The sequence below is a fragment of the Lethenteron reissneri genome, unplaced genomic scaffold (assembly GCF_015708825.2).
Source record: "Lethenteron reissneri isolate LAM-NWPU_2019-01 unplaced genomic scaffold, ASM1570882v1 scaffold_112, whole genome shotgun sequence".
NCBI classification, from domain to species: domain Eukaryota; kingdom Metazoa; phylum Chordata; class Hyperoartia; order Petromyzontiformes; family Petromyzontidae; genus Lethenteron; species Lethenteron reissneri.
Genome location: NW_026890805.1, coordinates 140,461 through 160,998, shown reverse-complemented (window position 1 = coordinate 160,998; position 20,538 = coordinate 140,461). Strand labels below are relative to the sequence as shown.

The window sequence follows — 20,538 nt, the reverse complement described above, 5'->3', positions numbered from 1 at the left end:
ATAGGTACCAACACAGTATGCATTGCTGTAGTGATAGCAGGTACCACCACAGTCGGTATGCACTGCTGTAATCATAGCAGGTACCATCAGTCAGTATGCACTGCTGTAATCATAGCAGGTCCCACCACAGCAGTATGCACTGCTGTAATCATACCAGGTACCACCACAATATGCACTGCTGTAGTCATAGCAGGTACCACCATCACCAGTGAGTGGTTAGTGGTGAGTGTTGATGTTGAGGGTGAGTGGTGAATAGTAAGGGTGAGTGGTGAGGGTGAGTGGTGAAGGTGTGTGGTGAGGTTGAGTGGTGAGTAGTAACGGTGAGTGGTGAGGGTGAGTGGCAAGGGTGAGTGGTGAGGGTGAATGGTAAGGGTGAGTGGTGAGGTTGAGTGGTGAGTGGTGAGCGTGAGTGGTGAGGGTGTGTGGTGAGTGGGGAGGGTGAGTGCTGAGGGTGTGGTGAGAGTGAATGGTGAGGGTGAGTGCTGAGGGTGAGTGGTTAGGATTTGTGGTGATGGTGAGTGGTGAGGGTGAGTGGTGAGTGGTGACGGTGAGTGTTGATGTTGAGGGTGAGTGGTGAATAGTAAGGGTGAGTGGTGAGCATGAGTGGTGAGGGTAAGTGGTGATGGTGAGTAGTGAGGGTGAGTGGTTAGGGGTGAGTAGTGAGGGTGAGTGGTGAGGGTGAGTAGTGAGGGTAAGGGTGAGTGGTCAGTGGTGAGGTTGAGTGGTGAGTAGGCAGGGTGAGTGGTCAGGGTGAGTGGTGAGGGTGAGTGGTGAGGGTTAGTGGTGAGGGGTGAGTGGTGAGGGTGAGTGGTGGTGGTGAGGGTGAGTGATGAGGGTGAGTGGTGAGCGTGAGTGGTGATGGTGAGGGGTGAGGGTGAGTGGTGATGGTGAGTGGTGAGGAAGAGTGGTGAGGTTGAGTGGTGAGTAGTAAGGGTGAGTGGTAAGGGTTAGTGGTGAGGGTGAGTGGTGAGGGTGAGTGGTGAGGGTTAGTGGTGAGGGTTAGTGGTGAGGGTGAGTGGTGAGGGTGAGTGGTGAGGGTGAGGGTAAGTGGTGATGGTGAGTAGTGAGGGTGAGTGGTTAGGGGTGAGTGGTGGGGATGAGTGGTGAGGGTGAGTGGTGAGGGTCAATGGTGAAGGTGAGTGATGAGGGTTAGTGGTGAGGGGTGATTGGTGGTGGTGAGTGGTGAGTGGTGAGCGTGAGTGGTGAATGGTGAGGGTGAGTGGTGAGGGTGAGTGGTGATGGTGAGTAGTGAGGGTGAGTGGTGATGGTGAGGGGTGAGTGGTGAGGGTGAGTGGTGAGGTTGAGTGGTGAGTAGTAAGGGTGAGTGGTGAGGGTTAGTGGTGAGGGTGAGTGGTGAGGGTTAGTGGTGAGGGTGAGTGGTTAGGGTTTGTGGTGAGGGTGAGTGGTGAGGGTAAGTGGTGATGGTGAGTAGTGAGGGTGAATGGTTAGGGTGAGTGGTGGGGATGAGTGGTGAGGGTGAGTGGTGAGGGTGAGTGGTGAGGGTCAGTGGTGAAGGTGAGTGGTGAAGGTGAGTAGTGAGGATGAGTGGTGAAGGTGATTAGTGAGCAGTGAGGATGAGTGGTGAGGGTGATTAGTGAGGGTGAGTGGTGGTGGTGAGGGTGAGTGGTGAGGGTGAGTGGTGAGTGGTGAGTATTGTCAAAGCCCACCGGGCTTTGACAATACCTTAGTATCTGTATATATATGTAAGGTTATTAAGAAATATATTTTTCACCCGGGCAACGCCGGGTACTTCTGCTAGTCTTCTTCTTATATATAAAAGTCTTCGCGTGCTCGCGCTTGCGGGGGATTTGGCTCTCGGACGGTGGGCTGAACATAGAAATTTTTTTTACAGGCGGCACGCCCTAAGCCCCGCGGTGGGAATAGGCTATTCCGTTTTCCAATCCGTAAACTTTAAAGTAGTTTAATTAACACATTTGTGCCGTTTCTGTGATTAATTATTTACTTATTGCGCCACATCGACCGTACCAAGTGACGCTAATTGCGTTGGGGGGGGGGGGACCCTGTCAAGTGGTGCGCGTTCACTCGAGCTCACGGGGACATTTTATGTTACGCGTTTAACAAGGAATAGATATACACATCACGCTGCCGATTTCTCTTCAAAGTGTGATGTCCTCTTCCCCCCCCCACCCCAATGCATACAGTTACTGATATAAAGTCCTTAGATATTAATTTAATGTTATTTAAGCGCTTATATAGTATTATTCTGGCGAGGGCGGGCGGATGGTGGGGGGGGGGGGGGCGAGGGTAGTGGCCCAGCCCGCAGCCTGGCAATATCTCACCTCCTCTGGCTTGCCAATCTGGCGAGGCCGCGGGCTCTGCACGGGACGAGGCGTTACTACGCCAATGTAAAGTACTATTTTATTCAATCTTTCGCTAACAACTCAGGTTTATTGCTTTCTATTATTAAACAAATACATTTACAAATATTACAATGATGTTTGTGTACACATAACAACTTCGTCTTCATTCTTTACTATTATTAAACTAATAAGTTGCTTAATACTCTATTACTATTATAATGTTCGTGTGCAGAAACTACATGCGTGTGCCTAAAGTCGATGTCTGTGCGAGTCCATTTGCGTTTGTGTGCGTGTAAGTCGATGGGTTTCTACATGTGTGGGTCCATGTGTGTGTGTAAGTCCATGTGTGTGTCTGTCTTTTTGAAACGGACAACGCCCCGTGTGTGTGTACGTACAATTGTTTGTGTGTGTGTGTCAGTCCATTTGTGTGCGTATCTGTCGCTGTGTGTGTTTTAGTCCACATGTGTGTGTAAGTCCATGCGTGTGTGTTTCACTCGATGTGTATGTGTGTAAGTCAATGCGTGTGTGTGAGTCGATGTGTGTGCATGGCTCCATCTGAGTGTGTAAGTCAATGTGCGTTTGTGTGTCTATGTGTGTCAGTCGATGTGTGTGTGTGTTAATCCATGTGTGTGTATCTAAAGTAGATGTCTGTGTGTCACAGTCCATATGTCTATGGGTGTGTAGGGAAATGTGTGTGTCAGTCTTTGTAAGTGTGTGTAAGTCCATGTGTGTGTCTTAGTCGATAAGTGTGTGTAAGTACATGTGTGTTTACATCAATGTGTTTGTGAGTCCACGTATGTCTGTGTGTGAGTCGATGTGTGTGAGTCACTGTATGTGTGTACGTCGATAAATGTGTTTGTAACTCCATGTGTGTGTATCTAAAGTGCATGTCTATGCTTGTGTGAGTCCATATGTGTGTGTGTGTAAGTCCATGTCTTTGTGTGTGTGAGTCGATATGTCTGTGTGTCAGTCCATGGCCGTCTGTGTTAGTCGCTTTGTGTGCATGGCTCCATGTCAGTCAGTGTAAGTCCATTTCTTTGCGTGTCTGTAGGTCCATGTGTGTATGTGAGTGAATGTATGTGCTTTATTGACCTGCTCAAGGCCTATGATACCATCAGTAGGCCTGGCCTCTGGGTTGTTCTTCATGCTTTCGGAGTCCCTCAAACTTTGCTCACGATCCTTAAGGACCTTCATGTTGGTGAGCGGCCCCGCGTCAAACTACGTGGCTGTCAGTCAGAGCCATTCCCTCTACACCTTGGGGTGTGACAGGAATGTCCTCTGGCTCCACATTATTTAACATATCTTTTTACCACGTAGTTGGTGAAGACTTCAATGGCTGTTCCCGAGGAATTACCATATGGTACAGATACAATGGGAGGTTGATCGATGCCCGGGTGCGGTCAAGGGATGCCTCCCTATTGCTCAACCATGTTATGTATGCCGATGCTCTGGTGATTGCTGCTCACTGCGGCTGAACCTGGAGCTTGCCACTAAGAGGTGGGGCCTTACCATTAGCCCCACCAAAACTAGAGAGATTGCCGAGATTCCAATACCTGCCCAGTGTGCTCATGACCGGCTCCGGTTTAACAGCAGAGGTCTCACTCCAAATCAGTGGAGCGGCATTATCTTTTCATCAGTTGCGTAATGCTGTGTGGAAGCTACCTGGTCTTTCGCTCCGCATGAAGCTCCAGGTCTTCTCGGCCACGGTAATTCCCTCCCTTCTCTACGCTTGCGAAACATGCACCCCCCTAATGGAACATCTTCGCCAGTTAGAAACATTTAGGCTGGCCTGCTAACGATCCTTTCCTGGATTTAACCATATTTGTGTGTGTGTGTCTAAGTTGATGTGTTTCTATGTGTGTGGGTCAATGTATGTGTGTAAGTCCATGTGTGTATCTTCCTTTTTCGCCCAAGCAACGCCGGGTACTTACCGCTAGTAAATGTATATAAATGAAGCAGACTTCCTGTGTTTTTTTGAGAACCAAATTGCACCAACACTATGAAACCTACACACCCCATATTTTCCATGTGTACTCAAGGGTAAGTTATTATGTTTTCACGCAATTTTTAGCTTACCTGTTCACCTTCAACACCTGTAACACCTGCACACTCCAACACCCCGCTGCTGCTATATTTTTTCTCATTTACCACATTATCCTTACATATTATCAGGCCTGCATTTTTGCCACAAAATTCATTCACTTCCGACTCCTTACTGTCCTCTCTGCACACGCACGGCTCACCTCTAATATACTGCAATATTTCATCATGGAACCTTTGCCAGTACCAAAATATGAGAACAGGTTTTCCCCGTTTTTCTGGCAACAAAACAGGTGTTAAGATGTTAAAACACCAAACTGAAACCTTTTACAAGGAATCATGTGTGCATTAACCACAATACTTGTGGTCAGAATGCAAACAAAAACACTCTGATAGAAAATGCATGGTCTGCTGCTGAGGCAGACTGTTTTAGAAGGTTTGAAATGGGTGTAGCCCAAGGGTCATAAAGAAGTGGCCGGGGCAAGTGATGTTAACGTAATAAATTAGCATGTTTATGTGAAATCGAAAAGTGGTGCAATCCAAAGCGGCCTCCCTACAAGACAGAGAAGGAGCGAGGCTCTACCTGGGTAAACAACAACTACCACCACGACAACAATAACCACGATGTGAACTTCTCACTTCGGATCTCAGTGAGCACGCATGAAAATAAATCACGCTTGCTAACACAGAGCACACGCCTGGGATACACTGCCAAGTTCATAGATGACCTCGCCACCGAGAAAGTTCAGCATTATCTGACAAGCACAACGGGGTGGAAGTTAGATGCGAACTGCCCATATCCCCCATTTAACACCCTTGCCGAGCACGCTTGTGTGAGAGATTTGCTCGCGAGCGTGCGGAATTCCGACGGCTGGGACGGGATAGAACCATTGCAAGTCTTCTTCCAGAGGAGGAGGTGAGGGGGGGGGGACGAGGGAGCCTCCGGGATCCCGTGAGACAACCCCAGGATGGGTGGCAGGGATACAGACCGGCATAGGAGATAATGCAGGCCATGAGACCCAAGTACGCGAGGAGGTAACCCAAGTATGCGGGGAGGTAACCCAAGTACACCTGAATGTGACCAAGCTGCAGTCCACAGCGGAGATAGTCCAGTCCGAGGTGGGAGGGCTGCGCTCCATGGTCGGGGGGCTAACCAGGCGAGTATCTCAATAAGAGGCAGAACTCGAACAAATGCACACTGGGAGGGTAAGGGGGAGTGGGAAAGGGGCCTCTTATGGAGCCACCGCCCTTCCCCGTGCGTGCTATCTATGCGACCAATGGGGGCATCTCGTGAGAGACAGTCCCCAGATCGCCCGCGCGAGAGAAGCACCAGGGTTAAACACCAAGGCCTCCCTAAAGAGGGGACCACAGAGGGGTGCAATCCACGTGGTCCCAACACAAATAAACTGTCATGATAATGGTGAGCGAGTGACCCCCACGCCGACAACAACACCCCAGAATGCGGCGACTGCGGGTGACTGGCTGCGGGAGCTGGTGGCAGGAATAATGGGGGCCACGTCGCTCGTGGAAGGGCAGGTGAACAGGCGGCAAACCCGGATTCTGCTGGACACGTGGGGCGGTAACGTCACTCATGAGTGCAATACATTGCAGCGTGGTCGGGGTTGAAGTGAGCCGCCTACAGGCCCCGGATCGTGCGCTGCACACTGCAAGTGAAACTGGGATGGGACTGCTGGGGAGGGTCACCCTTAAGGGTCGCCTCAGACACCAGGTGTGTAACCAGGAGTTATACGTGTCGAGCGTGTTATGCCACGAGTGTATTGCAGGTACCGACCTCCTGGAAAAGTTGGGGATCAGCGTGCAGCCACCGTGGAGGGCAGCGGGGAGCGGATTCCTTTCTTGGGACAAGAGCCGGGTTGCCCTAGCTTCGAGCCCGTGGTCGCTATCCTGGCGTCGGCCGTCACCGTCAGCATTGGTGTTCCACTGGGTTTTCCGTTTTTCTTCCAAACCTAAACTCAAAATATATTTGGTGGTGGTCAAACAGTCCAATGCAGGACCCTCCTGAAACATAATCTTTAACTGCTAAATAAAAAATTAAATTGAAAAACCCTCAAACACAGTACAATATTTTTATTTTACCAGGTGAGGCCCACTGAGCTGCATAGTTATTTTTCAGAATCGACCTGGACACAAATGATAGCTCAACTTTGTGGGTTATAATATGGAAATGTTTTGCAGCAAAATTCTCAAAATGCACGTTTCTAAATGTGGAGAAAAATCAATGCCACTACAGGGAGTGAAAAAAAAATGTAAACTGTAATTATAAATGCGTCAGGGTTGGAATCGAACCGACGACATTCTGCATACCATGTGAGGTAGTTGACATCTTGCCACCCTAGTACAATATATCACACACAAACACATTACAGTGAAACCTTGGATAAGCCACTTTTTTGTGAGCTGGTCGCTTCTGAAAACAAGAGCTATATAGCAGCTGAAGTGGGCTTGACCTAGTAGGATAAAAAAAATAAACTGTAGAAATAATTAAAAGAAACAAAGTTTCAAAGTAGTGAGCCAGGTGAAGACAAATTAAACTTAAGCAGAGAATTAAAGCAAATGCAATCAGGCGAGGGCAGGAGGCAAGGCCCCGCATGGCTAGGCCCCGCGTTGTAATGTACCAACCTGGACATCGATTCCATACTCGCTGCTACTCAAGTGATATCCCTACGAGAGAGACGGAGCGAGGCTCTACCTGGGTAAACAACAACAACAACCACCACAACAACAACCACCACAACAACAACAACCACGATGTCAACTTCTCACCTCGGATCTCAGTGAGCGCGCGCGCGGTGCAGCAGCTTCCGGATACGTCGTGACGTCACGCGGCAGCAGGAGGTGACATGACGTCACTAGCGGGGTTCACCACACAATCCCCTCCCCCAACGATCAGCGGTGTAATTGAATAAATTATGTTAATGAGCCGGGCCCACGTGGGGTGATTGGGCTTGGCTGCTGAACCCGTCGCAATAAACTCGCGACGGTAATCCTGAATCAATTATGTTAATGAACTGCCAGTCAAATTCGCGGTGGAGGGGGTGGGATTGAATATCTTGGTGACATGACGTCACGAGCGGGGAACAGCTTTCCCTGGCGTCTCACGCCGACGAGTTAATGAGTGGTGACGTCACTGTGTGTGTATAAACTGTGTGTGTGTACCCTGTGCGTGTGTACACTGTGCGTGTGTACACTGTGCGTGTGTACACTGTGCGTGTGTACACTGTGCGTGTGTACACTGTGCGTGTATAAACGGTGTGTGTGTACCCTGTGCGTGTACACTGTGTGCGTGTACACTGTGTGTACAAACTGTGTGTGTGTACCCTGTGCGTGTGTACACTGTGCGTGTGTACACTGTGCGTGTGTACACTGTGTGTACAAACTGTGTGTGTGTACCCTGTGCGTGTACACTGTGTGTGTGTACACTGTGTGTGTACCCTGTGCGTGTACACTGTGTGCGTGTACACTGTGTGTATACACTGTGTGCGTGTACACTGTGAGTGTACACTGTGTGTGTGTACACTGTGTGTGTGTACCCTGTGCGTGTACACTCTATGTGTGTACACTGTGTGTACAAACTGTGTGTGTGTACAAACTGTGTGTGTACACTGTGTGTGTGTGTACACTGTGTGCGTGTACACTGTGTGTGTGTACACTGTGTGTGTGTACACTGTGTGTGTGTACCCTGTGCGTGTACACTCTGTGTGTGTACACTGTGTGTACAAACTGTGTGTGTGTACAAACTGTGTGTGTGTACAAACTGTGTGTGTGTACACTGTGCGTGTACAAACTGTGTGTGTACAAACTGTGTGTGTGTACACTGTGTGTGTACAAACTGTGTGTGTGTACACTGTGTGTGTACAAACTGTGTGTGTGTGTACCCTGTGCGTGTACACTGTGTGTACAAACTGTGTGTGTGTGTACACTGTGTACAAACTGTGTGCGTGTGTGTACACTGTGTGTTGGCACAGTCGGGGGTACAGATGGTGCATCGGCCAGTCAACTGAGTCAGTCGACCCATGGCACCTGGGTCTACCCCGTGCACATAGCTTGGCACAAGCGCCATGGTGACGTGACCGCCACTTTGTGGCGAATGGCAGTTGTTGTTCTTGTTACTGTGTGTGTCCGGCAAAACAAGAGATGGCACCTCAGCCAGCCATCTCATTGAGTAGCCATTACCAGATCATCAGCAGATGCAACAGGGCTGACCAGCAGGGAAACAGGTCCCTGCGGGGTGGGCTGGTAGGAACGCACAAATGAATGGCTATAATAAAATTAAATGGCGGGGGTACGATACAAAGGGAGAGTTTGAGGCCTAGTTCTAGGCTTTAGGCCTAGCTGTAGGCTTTAGGCCGCTGTGAGTTAATTTTAAATTTAAATGTTTAATTAAAAGCTATCTCAGGGAATTATAAGGGAATGTTACACTTGTTTAGCCAGGAAAGCCTCACTGAGTCTAAAGGTTTTTGTAGGGTCCTGCCAAGTGTTTGCAGTAGGGGGCGATGTTGCTACACGTAATCGGACATCGGACGGACAAACGATATAATCTATTGTAGGCTGGTTCACTTCGTTCCTACCAGTATAATCCCTTAACTATAACCAGTCATCGATAAGCATATTATTTTTAACTGCAACGAATCCAATTTATTTATACGGCCATTGTGAGCTCCTCAAACTACATAATTATTGAACATGCTATGTAATGTGTAATAAACCCTGTTGAGACGTCGTGAATTGAGAATTCTTTATTTAGTTTCGTTCACAGCTTCCACCACATTCGTTCCTCCAGTTCCCTTGCTCCTTCACGCTGTTGGCTGACAGCGAGAGAGACTGCGGCGGCCCGCCACGTGGCAGGCTCCGGACCACGACACCAGCCACGTGGCTTCTCCGCTCCTTTTAATCCCTGGCCCACGTGATGCCCCGCAGCCAATCCTCAGCCACACCCCTGGAACTTTCCCGAAGCTACTGTACGGCTCCAGGGCCACGCCCCTAACTCGACTCCCCATTGGTTGCGGGCTGAGGCCGGCAGAGCCCATCATTATTATCCAGGTGTAACCTCACATTACAAATGAAATGCATTGGGCCAGAGTGAATTTCTGTCACAAGCCGAGTTGAACAGGAAATGGTTCCAACTCCTGGTCACGCAGCTTTAGATGGGCCTGCCCAAAATCATAAAAATCCTCAACGAATGTGAGCAGAGGCAGAGACATCGAAATCAAGGAACCCAAAGCACCAAGCCTATTTAGGGTACCATAGGCCTGCTGTACTCGATAGACAGAAAATACAGCCGCCCCTTGAATATCGTAGGTTACGTTCTTGGAAAATGCCGCGCGACGGCTAAAAACGCGATATTCAATACTTAAGCCTTACCCAAGTAATAGCGTTAGGTAAACGTCAACTAAAATTTACATCACAATAGAAATACGTACTGTATTCCAAATCAACTAAAAATTAAACAATTGAAATAAACATTGGGAAACCGTGTCTCATGCTTTTGGTTACAGGTCTACCCAACACTTATGGTCACACATGCTGTCTGCTTCTACTCGACCTTGTCTGAAAAGTCCTCCCAAAACTCCACATCCACAAATGGATGTGATTTGTCTCGGGCTTCATTAGTGACCTGGAAGTCAAACCCTAGAGCCTTCACAGGTCACCTTCACGAATGGTGACGTTTCCCAGCTGCCATCTTTATTGGGTCCTTGCATCACAAACGATGGGCTTATGGAACTTCAAATTTCACACGTCAATCTCAGACTCTGCTCCTTGTAGACCTCCTTACACGTGTTTCAGTTTCAAGACAATTCAAAAGGCCTTCCAATTGTACATTAAGTGGTTTTTAATGTGTGTTCCCTGGCAGTTGTGAAGATTTGATTACTGTGTAAATGCATTCCAAGACAGTGCAGTCGTTAGATTCCGTGGAGGCGAGTTCTGCTCTTGGTGACATCACAAGCCAGAGAGAGGGGGAGGCCCTGACGTAACCCACTCGTTAATTTGAGGTGACGTCTTCAGAGGGAGCGTCTACATATTTAGGTAAACATGTGGTAAACAAGGTGGTATATCAATGCAGACAGATATATCTAAAGTTTTATTTAAATAGAAGTTAAAATTCAATAAAACCTAGGCTAGAATACAAATCTGTAACAAAAATCCACGATGCCTTCAAATGTGCTCTTTAAAGTACCTCCTTGCGAAAAAACAGATCGGCAGACATCTTTCATTCAACGTTCTCTACACGAAACAAAGGAATGTTTTACACAAACTGTAAATACCACGGCCTTTTAGGAATGCATGTGTAATGGGTTCCGGAGACACTTGTAGAGGTATCTTCTTTATTACAACAAAACACTCCAACAGTCCTGATACTCTGTTACAGCCTAGGTACACAGCCTAGATACACTACTCTGGCTACGCTCTGGGCTCCTCCGGCTGCAATTACCCGAGGGGAGGCTAATTGACCCGACCCAGCCAAGGTGCGGGTCTGGACTCTGGCTTCCTCGGAACTCGCCCTTACAAGGACGTAGAGCCGGGAGTCCCAGAGTCCCACCACTGGCCCTCACAGCGTCCCGGCCCATACAAGGACAAGCGGGACGAGGGGGTCCAGGGTCCTAAGTTGGCTGGTCTTGGGTCTTGAGCTGCAACTGCCCCCGATCGGCCAGGGAGCTGCCCTTTTATATGCCTCGTTCCCAACGAGGGGTGGGGTTGTGTGCGCCCCCAGATATCCCACAGAGCATGCACAGCCCCTCCCCCCGTTGGTGGCGTCAAGGGGTTTAACTGTTTGGGGTGCCTGGGATCCTAGCGCCTGGCACCGAGGGCTTATCTGCCTAGGATCCGAGAGCCCCCAGCAGCCCCTCCTCTCTTATGGCACTACACATGTGTTCAGTACAAGCCACCTGTGGACTGGTTTTGGTGTACAATGTCTCAACAGTCCGGCTTGCTTCAACTGATGTTCATCGGCAAGGTCCATTTCAAGTCTCAGTTCGACAAAATGTATACGTAATACAAAATGATAATTAGTGTTCTTGTGGAGAATGTATCTCCTATACGTAACTTATAAGTGGCATACCTTAACTGATGAATGATCCGACTATGCTCCCGATTTCAAAGACAATGAGTTGCCCCAGTCAGATGCGGCCTGATTCACAAAAACACCCTTTGACCCGTATCACAAAAATAACAGCTCTCACGTGAGCTTTTGTACAGGTTACCACCAAAACAGATACTTTGTCCTGACAGCACATATTCCATGTTTGACATTAATACACAAAATGTTGTATGTACGTACAAAATCTGACGGGTATTCTTTCAATTATGATTCAAAATAATCAAAGGGCACATTGGTAACATTTTATAACTATACTGAAATGTACTGCGTCACGTTGCAACGTATTTACAAGTTGATCTCTGCCGAGATGAGGCCTATATGTGCAGCACTCTCATAGAGGGAAGTCAAGTAGTAGTACATTCTCTATGTTGCAAAGGTTCAAGGTTCAAATCCGACTGGCATATCAAACATCTCCCCCAACTTACAAACTCATATCCACATGCAGGCCAGTGAACGGTCACCTTGTGGCACACAGGGGCAGATGCCCATTATGGGCACCCATCGAGTGTCTAAGATGAGATATGATACAAAACACTTGAGTCACTCCTGGTTAGAGATCGCCCCAACCCACAGGTTCACAAATACTGGCCACGCTTACACTCCAGTTTGAACCTAGAAATTGAGTGTTCAACTTCACATTATATTCATTAGAAAGGCCTGTGACAAAGGTGCATCCATTGGAGCTTAATCGTCTGAAGCTTGCACATCTACCTGGTCTCCATTTGACTTTGTATTGTCTAAGAAGTCCACCCACACCTCCACATCCACAAACTCCTGGGAGTTGCCTCGCTCTGCCTCACAGTCAGAATTTATTTCCTGTTTCACACTGCCTCCATCTAGGTGAAGGTCCGATTTTGGAGTTGAATAATCTTCAAATTTAACCTTCACTTCTACGCTCGTCACTGTTACTTCTTCACATTTCACTTTCGCCTCTTCATATTTCACCTTGATACCTTTCAAAGTGTCCAGGCTGCGATTGTCTTCTGGTTCTTGTTTCATGAACAATGGGGTCATTGCAGCACATTGACTTTCACAAGCTGATTTCAGATTACACTTCTTGTGGATTTTCTGATGCGTGCGTGTTCTCTGGTGTTTTTTAAGATTTGATGAATGTGCAAACACTTTCCCACAAACACTGCACTTGAAGAGTTTCTCTCCTGTGTGTGTTTTCTGGTGTCGTCGAAGAGCAGATGAATCTGAAAACGCCTTCTCACACACACTGCACTTGAAGGGTTTATCTCCTGTGTGTATTCTCTGGTGGGTCTGAAGAGTGGATGACTTTGCAAACGCCTTCCCACACAGAGTGCACTTAAAAGGTTTCTCTCCTGTGTGTGTTTTCTGGTGGGTCTTAAGATTTGATGACATTGCAAACGCCTTCCCACACAGAGTGCACTTAAAAGGTTTCTCTCCTGTGTGTGTTCTCTGGTGTTGTTTAAGAGTAGATGAATAAAAAAAATGCCTTCCCACACACTGCACTTGAAGGGGTTATCTCCTGTGTGTGTTCGCTGGTGTCTTTGAAGATGTGATGACTGTGCAAACGCCTTCCCACACACAATGCACTTGAAATGTTTCTCTCCTGTGTGTGTTCTCTGGTGTCTTTGAAGATGTGGTGACTGTGCAAACGCCTTCTCACACACAGTGCACTTGAAAGGTTTCTTTCCTGTGTGTGTTCTCTGGTGTTGTTTAAGAGTAGATGAATAAAAAAATGCCTTCCCACACACACTGCACTTGAAGGGCTTATCTCCTGTGTGTGTTCTCTGGTGGGTCTTAAGATTTGATGACATTGCAAACGCCTTCCCACACAGAGTGCACTTAAAAGGTTTCTCTCCTGTGTGTGTTCTCTGGTGGATCTTAAGATTTGATGACAATGCAAACGCCTTCCCACACAGAGTGCACTTGAAAGGTTTATCTCCTGTGTGTGTTCTCTGGTGTTGTTTAAGAGTAGATGAATACAAAAATGCCTTCCCACACACACTGCACTTGAAGGGTTTATCTCCTGTGTGTGTTCTCTGGTGGGTCTGAAGATATGATGACAATGAAAATGCCTTCTCACACACAGTGCACTTGAAGGGTTTCTCTCCTGTGTGTGTTCTCTGGTGCTGTGTCAAGTTTCCAGTACGATCCGTGCTGTTTGCATGCTGGTCGCATTGTTTCCTTCTTGTACTGAACTGCGCTGAGTGCCTTTGCTCCATCAGGCCAATTCTGCAGAGAGAGCGTCAGCTGCAAACAGAAAAGCATGTCCACACCATCTATGTGAGTATTGAGGCACAGAGGAATGCATATATACACAGTCACACATGACTTACACATCTATACATATTCATATTTTCATGATATAGTGAAAGAGATTCCCCAATTCATCACACGGGCTGTTAAGGCACACAATGCGAGGGCAAATGGTCATAAATATGCCTGGACACCCTAGTGTCTTCAAAATTAATGTTTACCAAAAACTCCAAGCACACAATTTCGGTTGTCTAGCTACGACAGGAATATTTAAGAAAAAATGTGTTAACCTAGCAAAGGCTTTTGAAAATAATACTATTTGTATTATGCAGAAATTTATAAATTATTGTTCATTTGCAACTTAGAGGTGTGAAGCCAGGCTCAGATTAACTTGAATGCGAGGATGAACAGATTTAACTTCAGCTGCATATGTGCTGTTAATTTCCTGACTGTTTCCATTCTTATGAAAATTTCCAAAGCAAAACTAAAATAAACTATATTTATGATTTAACCTCCATGTTCAATCGAGTCAATATACTTGACAGCAAATACAAACTTCACATGTTCATACACTTGCATGGTAAAAAGGTGGTTAAATTTTGACTTAAAACTTTCGTGACTGCAGGAATTAATATTCTTTGGTTATTTCGGAAAAGTCAAGTAGATAGAAAATAATAACACAAATAAAGTGAATATAAGAAAAAAAAACGACTAATGTAGACTGTAGCCTGGTTCTTTACCTCGGTGAGCGCAGAGGCGTAGCTAGGATATTTTGTGCCCAGGGACGAACTATAAAATTGGCGCCCCCCCCCCCCCCCCCCGTTTAATCACATTTTCCTATTACATCGAATAAGGAATAACAATTTTAATGAAACATTGTATATAAAGAAGCAAATTCATAGAAATTATATTACATGGCTCACTCAGTCACTGTCGTAGACTGGTTGACATAGTCTACAAAAGATTATTGTTTCTTGATTTCACTGTCGCAAACTGGTCAATCACGTAATCAAAATATGTTTTTTCCAATGTTTTTCTTTCAACGCTAAGAAGAGCAAGATCGCTGAGACGATCTTGTCCCATTGAAGCACGCAAATACGACAAAATAAGTTTCAATTTGCTGAACGACCGCTCACAGCTTGCAATTGAAACTGCTACTGTTAATAAAATTTGCAGTGAAATTCGCAAATTCGGAAATATGTCGTCTCCATAAAACACAATAAAACCAAGAAGATCCAAAGGAGTTTCTGGTAGAACTTAATTCCGGTTACCGAGCAGCATTTTGCAATCTCCAAATTCTGTGAAAAGTTCGTGGCCATTGATGTCGGTGTCATAGAAATTTCCAAAATCTGTGCAATTTCGACGAATTGCATCGACATCTGTGCCAGTTCTCCCGGCATCTTCCGACGTCACCTAATTCTTCTGTCCACATCGATCCCCCAGGCGCTTCTGAACACGATACATTTTTCCAAGAATGACATTCCAGAAATGTAATAAAACTATGAAGTAAAAATTTAATACGCATGCCTGTAACTGTTCTGCATCACTTCTGGTTTCAGGCGTCATAGTTACGTCCTCCGACAATTTGTCTAGCAGCCCTACTAGTTCATCCATTCCTTCATAGAGAGCTTTAACAGCTTCTGATCGTGCACTCCTGCGTGTTTCAGACTCCCGCTTTACTGTGATGGGCACAGCTTTTTTTAACTCTTCCCAATGAATTGTTGAACGAGAGAAAAATATATACTTTCAACTGTTCCAAAAAACGTGACGACAAGTGGATCCTGTTTAGCTGAGTGTACTCCTGCTAAGTTTAAGCTGTGGTTGTCACAGTTGACAAACAATGCTCTGTGATTTTTGTCACATATTCGTTGTTGAAGGCCGGATATATGCCCAGTCATCACAGCAGCATTGTGATAACATTGTGCCCGACAGTCGGCTAGAGGTATGTTGTCAAATTTCAGTATCTCGACGATGACTCTTTCTAGGCTTGCTGCATCTTTTTCATGTATCTCGATATAACCTAAAAAAGATTTTTTGATAGTTACTTTTTTAGTTTGAAAATCCACATCCACAAATCTTATGACCTGAGAAAATGTAATTACATGCAATGTAGGCTGTGTGTGGCGGGATATATAAACTTTTAGGTTGAGGTGTAGATTTGCGCAGTAGTTTCAGGCTGCCGCGCCCGCCGCAATAAGTGATAATGTAACGTTGTAAGCCTCATTTAGGCGCCCCTTTACCTTGGCGCCCGGGGACATATGTACCCCCCTGCCCCCCCCTAGCTACGCCTCTGGGTGAGCGTACTGGCAGTCTATAATGTAGACTGTAGCCTGGTTCTTAACCTCGGTGAGTGTATTGGCAGTCTATAATGTAGACTATTGCCTGTTTTTTGACGAGACCTTTGCAATGGACTAGACCTTGGCGATGGACACTCACAGCTTTGTATGTAAAAAAGTCCAGGCAGCTTCCACATAGTGTTACAGAGCCTAATGAAAGAATGCTGCTAGACTAATTTGAAGTGACACTTTGGATGCCAAATAAGGTCATGAACACATTAACCTGGTATAGGCGCTCCTCCACCACGTGTAGAACGACCTGATTATTCATGGAGAGCTGAGCAGGTGCAGTGTTGTATGACATTAAATTCCCAGGGAGGTATTCTTTGGGTCTTTCGGTAAAGTCACGTCACTTAACCGAAAGACCCAAAGAATATGAATTCCTGCAGTTACGAAAGCTTTAAGTCAAGATTTTCCCAGGGAGGTGATCTTTTTGTAGAACATATGCAAGGCCCCATTTCGTCATGGAATTCTCCAGGTATAGAACACGATTCTCCAACTCAATATCATTGAGTAGCCATGACCAGATCATCAACATGCGTAACATGGTTGACCAGCAGGGGACGATCCCTTGACTAGAACCAGGCATCGATTAGCGTATCATTGTTACTGTATGAAATGCAATTTTGTATAGGGCCATTGTGAGCTTCTCAAAATACATCATTATACTTAAGCATTACCTAAATAATGGGGTTAGGTTAACGGCAACTAAAATAAACATCACAATTGAAATAAGTACTGTACTGTATTCCAAATAAGGAATCATGTGTGCATTAACCACAATACTTGTGGTCAGAAAGCAAACAAAAACACTCTGCTAGAAAATGCATGGTCTGCTGCTGAGGCAGACTGTTGTAAAAGGTTTGAAATGGGTGTAGCCCAAGGGTCATAAGGAAGTGGCCGGGGCTAGTGATGTTAATGTAATAAATTAGCATGTTAATGTGAAATCGAAGAGTGGTGCAATCCAAAGCGTCCTCCCTACAAGACAGAGAAGGAGCGAGGCTCTACCCGGGTAAACAACAACTACCACCACGACAAGTCTTCTTCCAGAGGAGAAGCTCGCGAGAACGGTGAGGGGGGGGGGGGGGGACGAGGGAGCCTCCAGGACCCCGTGAGACAACCCCAGGATGGGTGGCAGGGATACAGACCGGCATAGGAGATCACAGGCCATGCAACCCAAGTACGTGAGGAGGTAACCCAAGTATGTGGGGAGGTGACCCAAGTACACCTGAATGTGACCAAGCTGTAGTCCACAGCGGAGATAGTCCAGTCCGAGGTGGGAGGGCTGCGCTCCATGGTCGGGGGGCTAACCAGGCGAGTATCTCAATAAGAGGCAGAACTCGAACAAATGCGCACTGGGAGGGTAAGGGGGAGTGGGAAAGGGGCCTCTTATGGAGCCACCGCCCTTCCCCGTGCGTGCTATCTATGCGACCAATGGGGGCATCTCGTGAGAGACAGTCCCCAGATCGCCGCGCGAGAGAAGCACCAGGGTTAAACACCAAGGCCTCCCTAAAGAGGGGACCACAGAGAGGTGCAATCCACGTGGTCCCAACACAAATAAACTGTCATGATAATGGTGACGAATGACCCCCACGCAGATATTGACAACAACACCGCAGAATGTGGCGACTGCGGGTGACTGGCTGCGGGAGCTGGTGGCAGGAATAATGGGGGCCACGTCGCTCGTGGAAGGGCAGGTGAACAGGCGGCAAACCCGGATTCTGCTGGACACGTGGGGCGGTAATGTCACTCGTGAGTGCAACACATTGCAGCGTGGTCGGGGTTGAAGTGGGCCGCCGACAGGCCCCGGATCGTGCGCTGCACACTGCAAGTGGAAGTGGGATGGGACTGCTGGGGAGGGTCACCCTTAAGGGTCGCCTCGGACACCAGGTGAGTAACCAGGAGTTATACGTGTCGAGCGTGTTATGCCACGAGTGTATTGCTGGTACCGACCTCCTGGAAAAGTTGGGGCTCAGCGTGCAGCCCCGCCGGCGATGCGCCACCGTGGAGGGCAGCGGGGAGCAGATTCCTTTCTTGGGACAAGAGCCGGGTTGCCCCCGCTTCGAGCCCGTGGCCGCTATCCTGGCGTCGGCCGTCACCGTCGGCATTGGTGTTCCATTGGGTTTTCCGTTTTTCTCCCAAACCTAAACTCAAAATATATTTGGAGGTGGTCAAACAGTCCAATGCAGGACCCTCCTGAAACATAATCTTTAACTGCTAAATAAGAAATTAAATTGGAAAACCCTCAAACACAGTACACTATTTTTATTTTACCAGGTGAGGCCATCTGAGCTGCATAGCTCTTTTTCAGAATCGACCTGGACACAAATGATAGCTCAACTTAGTGGGTTAAAATATGGAAATGTATTGCAGCAAAATTCTCAAAATGCATGTTTCTAAATGTGGAGAAAAATCAATGCCACTACAGGGAGAGAGAGAAAAAAAATAAAAATGTAAACTGCAATTATAAATGCGTCAGGGTTGGAATCGAACTCACGCACGCAGAGTACGCTCACGGAGTACACTCACACAAATGAGTACACTCGCTCACTCGGATTATTTTTTCTCCGGGTCCTTCGATTTCCCCCCCCACATTTAGTAACATGCATTTAGATTATTTGGCTGCTACAATCTTCCACTTGAAAAGCCATTTCGTTGAGCTATCATCTATGGCCAGGTGGCTTCTGACAAAAGATCTAACAGCTCTGTGAGCCTTGGTTGGTAATATAAAAATAGTTGTTCATCGGTCTAAAGGGTGCATCAGCAAAACCAACCCGGCAGAACGCTCCTGAATTAGAGTGCTGAGACTCATTGTGGTCATGTACTCGAGTGTGCACCATGGTGGCTGGGAGATGTTAACTGCCTCTCCTGGAATACAGGAGGTGGTGGGTTCGATCCCGACCCCTCCTGTATGTTTGGAGTTTGCGCGTCTCTCTCCCCGTGGTCGCGTGGATTTTCCTCCGGATCCTCAGGGTTTTCCCTCCACATTTAGAGTCAACATCACCACGCGTTTACAGTATTTGACCGACAGACATTTCCACACGTTAAGCCACTTTGTTGTGGGCAGGTCGCTTCTGAAAACAAGAGCGGTATAGCAGCTCAAGTGGGCTTGGCCTGGTAGGATAATAAAAAAACGAAATACTTAAAAGAAACAAAGTTTCAGAGTAGTGAGCCAGATGAAGACAAATTTAACTTAAACAGAGAATTAAAGCAAATGCAATCAGGCGAGGGCAGGAGGCAAGGCCCCGCATGGCTAGACCCCGCGTTGTAATGTTCCAACCTGGACATCGATTCCATACTCGCTGCTACTCAATTGATATCCCTCCGAGAGGAGCGAGGCTCTACCTGAGTAAACATCAACAACCACGATGTGAACTTCTCACCTCGGATCTCAGTGAGCGCGCGCGCGGATCGGCTGCTTCCTGGTGTCTCGTGACGTCACGCGGCAGCAGGTGACATGACGTCACTAGCGGGGTTCACCTCCCCCTCACGCTGATGAGGTAATGCAGTGGTGACGTCAGAGAGCGGCGTTCGAGTTTAAGTTCATTAAGATTCCTATTCCATTGATCCCTCTATTGAACATTGACCCTTTGTGTGCGTGAGCTCAACAACGTGAACATTGTGTGTACAAACTGTGTATACAGTGTGTGTGTGTACAAACTGTGTAAACAGTGTGTGGGGACGTCCATAAATGACGTCACGCAACTGGGGAGGGGACGGTCAGACATTTGTGACGATGTGTGACGATGGGGGAGGGGGGTGATAAATGTGACGTCACATCAAAATGCGGAACTTAAATATCAATAGACAACACGTTCTACTTAATTTAACACGTAGCAGGCTTCCGCGATCAATATTATTCATAATATAGGTTTTTGTGTCAGATCGCGTTATTTATAGCCAATATGTACATGGAGAACTTAGAAACAAGAGCACTTGCTTCGAGTACATTAAAACCATCCTTTTGGTTTAGATATGTTGATGACACTTTGGTTGTCTGGCCACATGGTAAAGATGCACTTAATGATTTTCTAAATCATCTCAATGCACAGTGTACACACACACACCGTGTGTGTGTGTGTACACTGTTGGCACAGTAGGGGGCACAGGTGGTGCATCGGCCAGTCATCTCAGTTGAACCATGGCACCTGAGTCTGCCCTGTGACCTCCTGCTGGCGGGAGTTCGACACTTCACCTGGCCTTAACATGCACATAGCCTGGCACAAGCGCCATGGTGACGTCACCACCACGTATTGGCGAATGGCAGTCGTTGTTTTTGTTAGTGTGTTTGTGTATACAGTGTATGTGCAGACTGTTTGTACGCTGTATATACATTGTGTGTACACAATACGTCTACACTGCATGTGTAATGGGTTCCGGAGATACTTGTAGAGGTGTAGATGTGTAATTGTGTATGGGCACGGATGGCTAACAAACACAAGGGGCGTGGTTTGGGCCGTACACAGAGGAGGTGCTCACACCGACGTCCGCACCTGCA

The 20,538-nt window shown here is 47.1% G+C and overlaps 1 protein-coding gene and 1 long non-coding RNA gene across 3 annotated transcripts in view; both read right to left on the bottom strand.

Annotated features, from left to right (window-relative positions):
- The window catches only part of LOC133361509 (uncharacterized), a 32,412-nt gene extending 25,223 nt beyond the window's left edge, over positions 1–7,189 (bottom strand). Inside the window, exons 1-2 of the long non-coding RNA XR_009757376.1 lie at positions 7,146–7,189; positions 6,154–6,328 (exon numbers count right to left, since the gene is read on the bottom strand). This is a non-coding gene — a long non-coding RNA (uncharacterized LOC133361509). The remainder of the gene's footprint in view (positions 1–6,153; positions 6,329–7,145) is intronic.
- A 5,183-nt stretch (positions 7,190–12,372) lies between these two features.
- Positions 12,373–19,478, bottom strand: LOC133361507 (zinc finger protein 239-like). 2 transcript variants are annotated; one of them, XM_061580420.1, is made up of 3 exons: positions 19,424–19,478; positions 17,994–18,184; positions 12,373–13,698 (listed from the first exon to the last, which is right to left on the bottom strand). In XM_061580420.1, the coding sequence occupies exon 3, from the start codon at positions 13,668–13,670 to the stop codon at positions 12,522–12,524; it is 1,149 nt and encodes a 382-aa protein (XP_061436404.1). In that variant the 5' UTR covers positions 13,671–13,698; positions 17,994–18,184; positions 19,424–19,478; the 3' UTR covers positions 12,373–12,521. The 2 variants fall into 2 exon arrangements, with proteins under 2 accessions (XP_061436404.1, XP_061436405.1); XM_061580421.1 differs by lacking the exon at positions 19,424–19,478 and adding an exon at positions 19,321–19,365.
- Between the last annotated feature and the right edge of the window lie 1,060 nt (positions 19,479–20,538).

Coding starts and splice junctions, on each gene's coding strand:
- LOC133361507 (XM_061580420.1), bottom strand. CDS start 13,670: ATGGAGCAAAGGCACTCAGCGCAGTTCAGTACAAGAAGGAAACAATGC.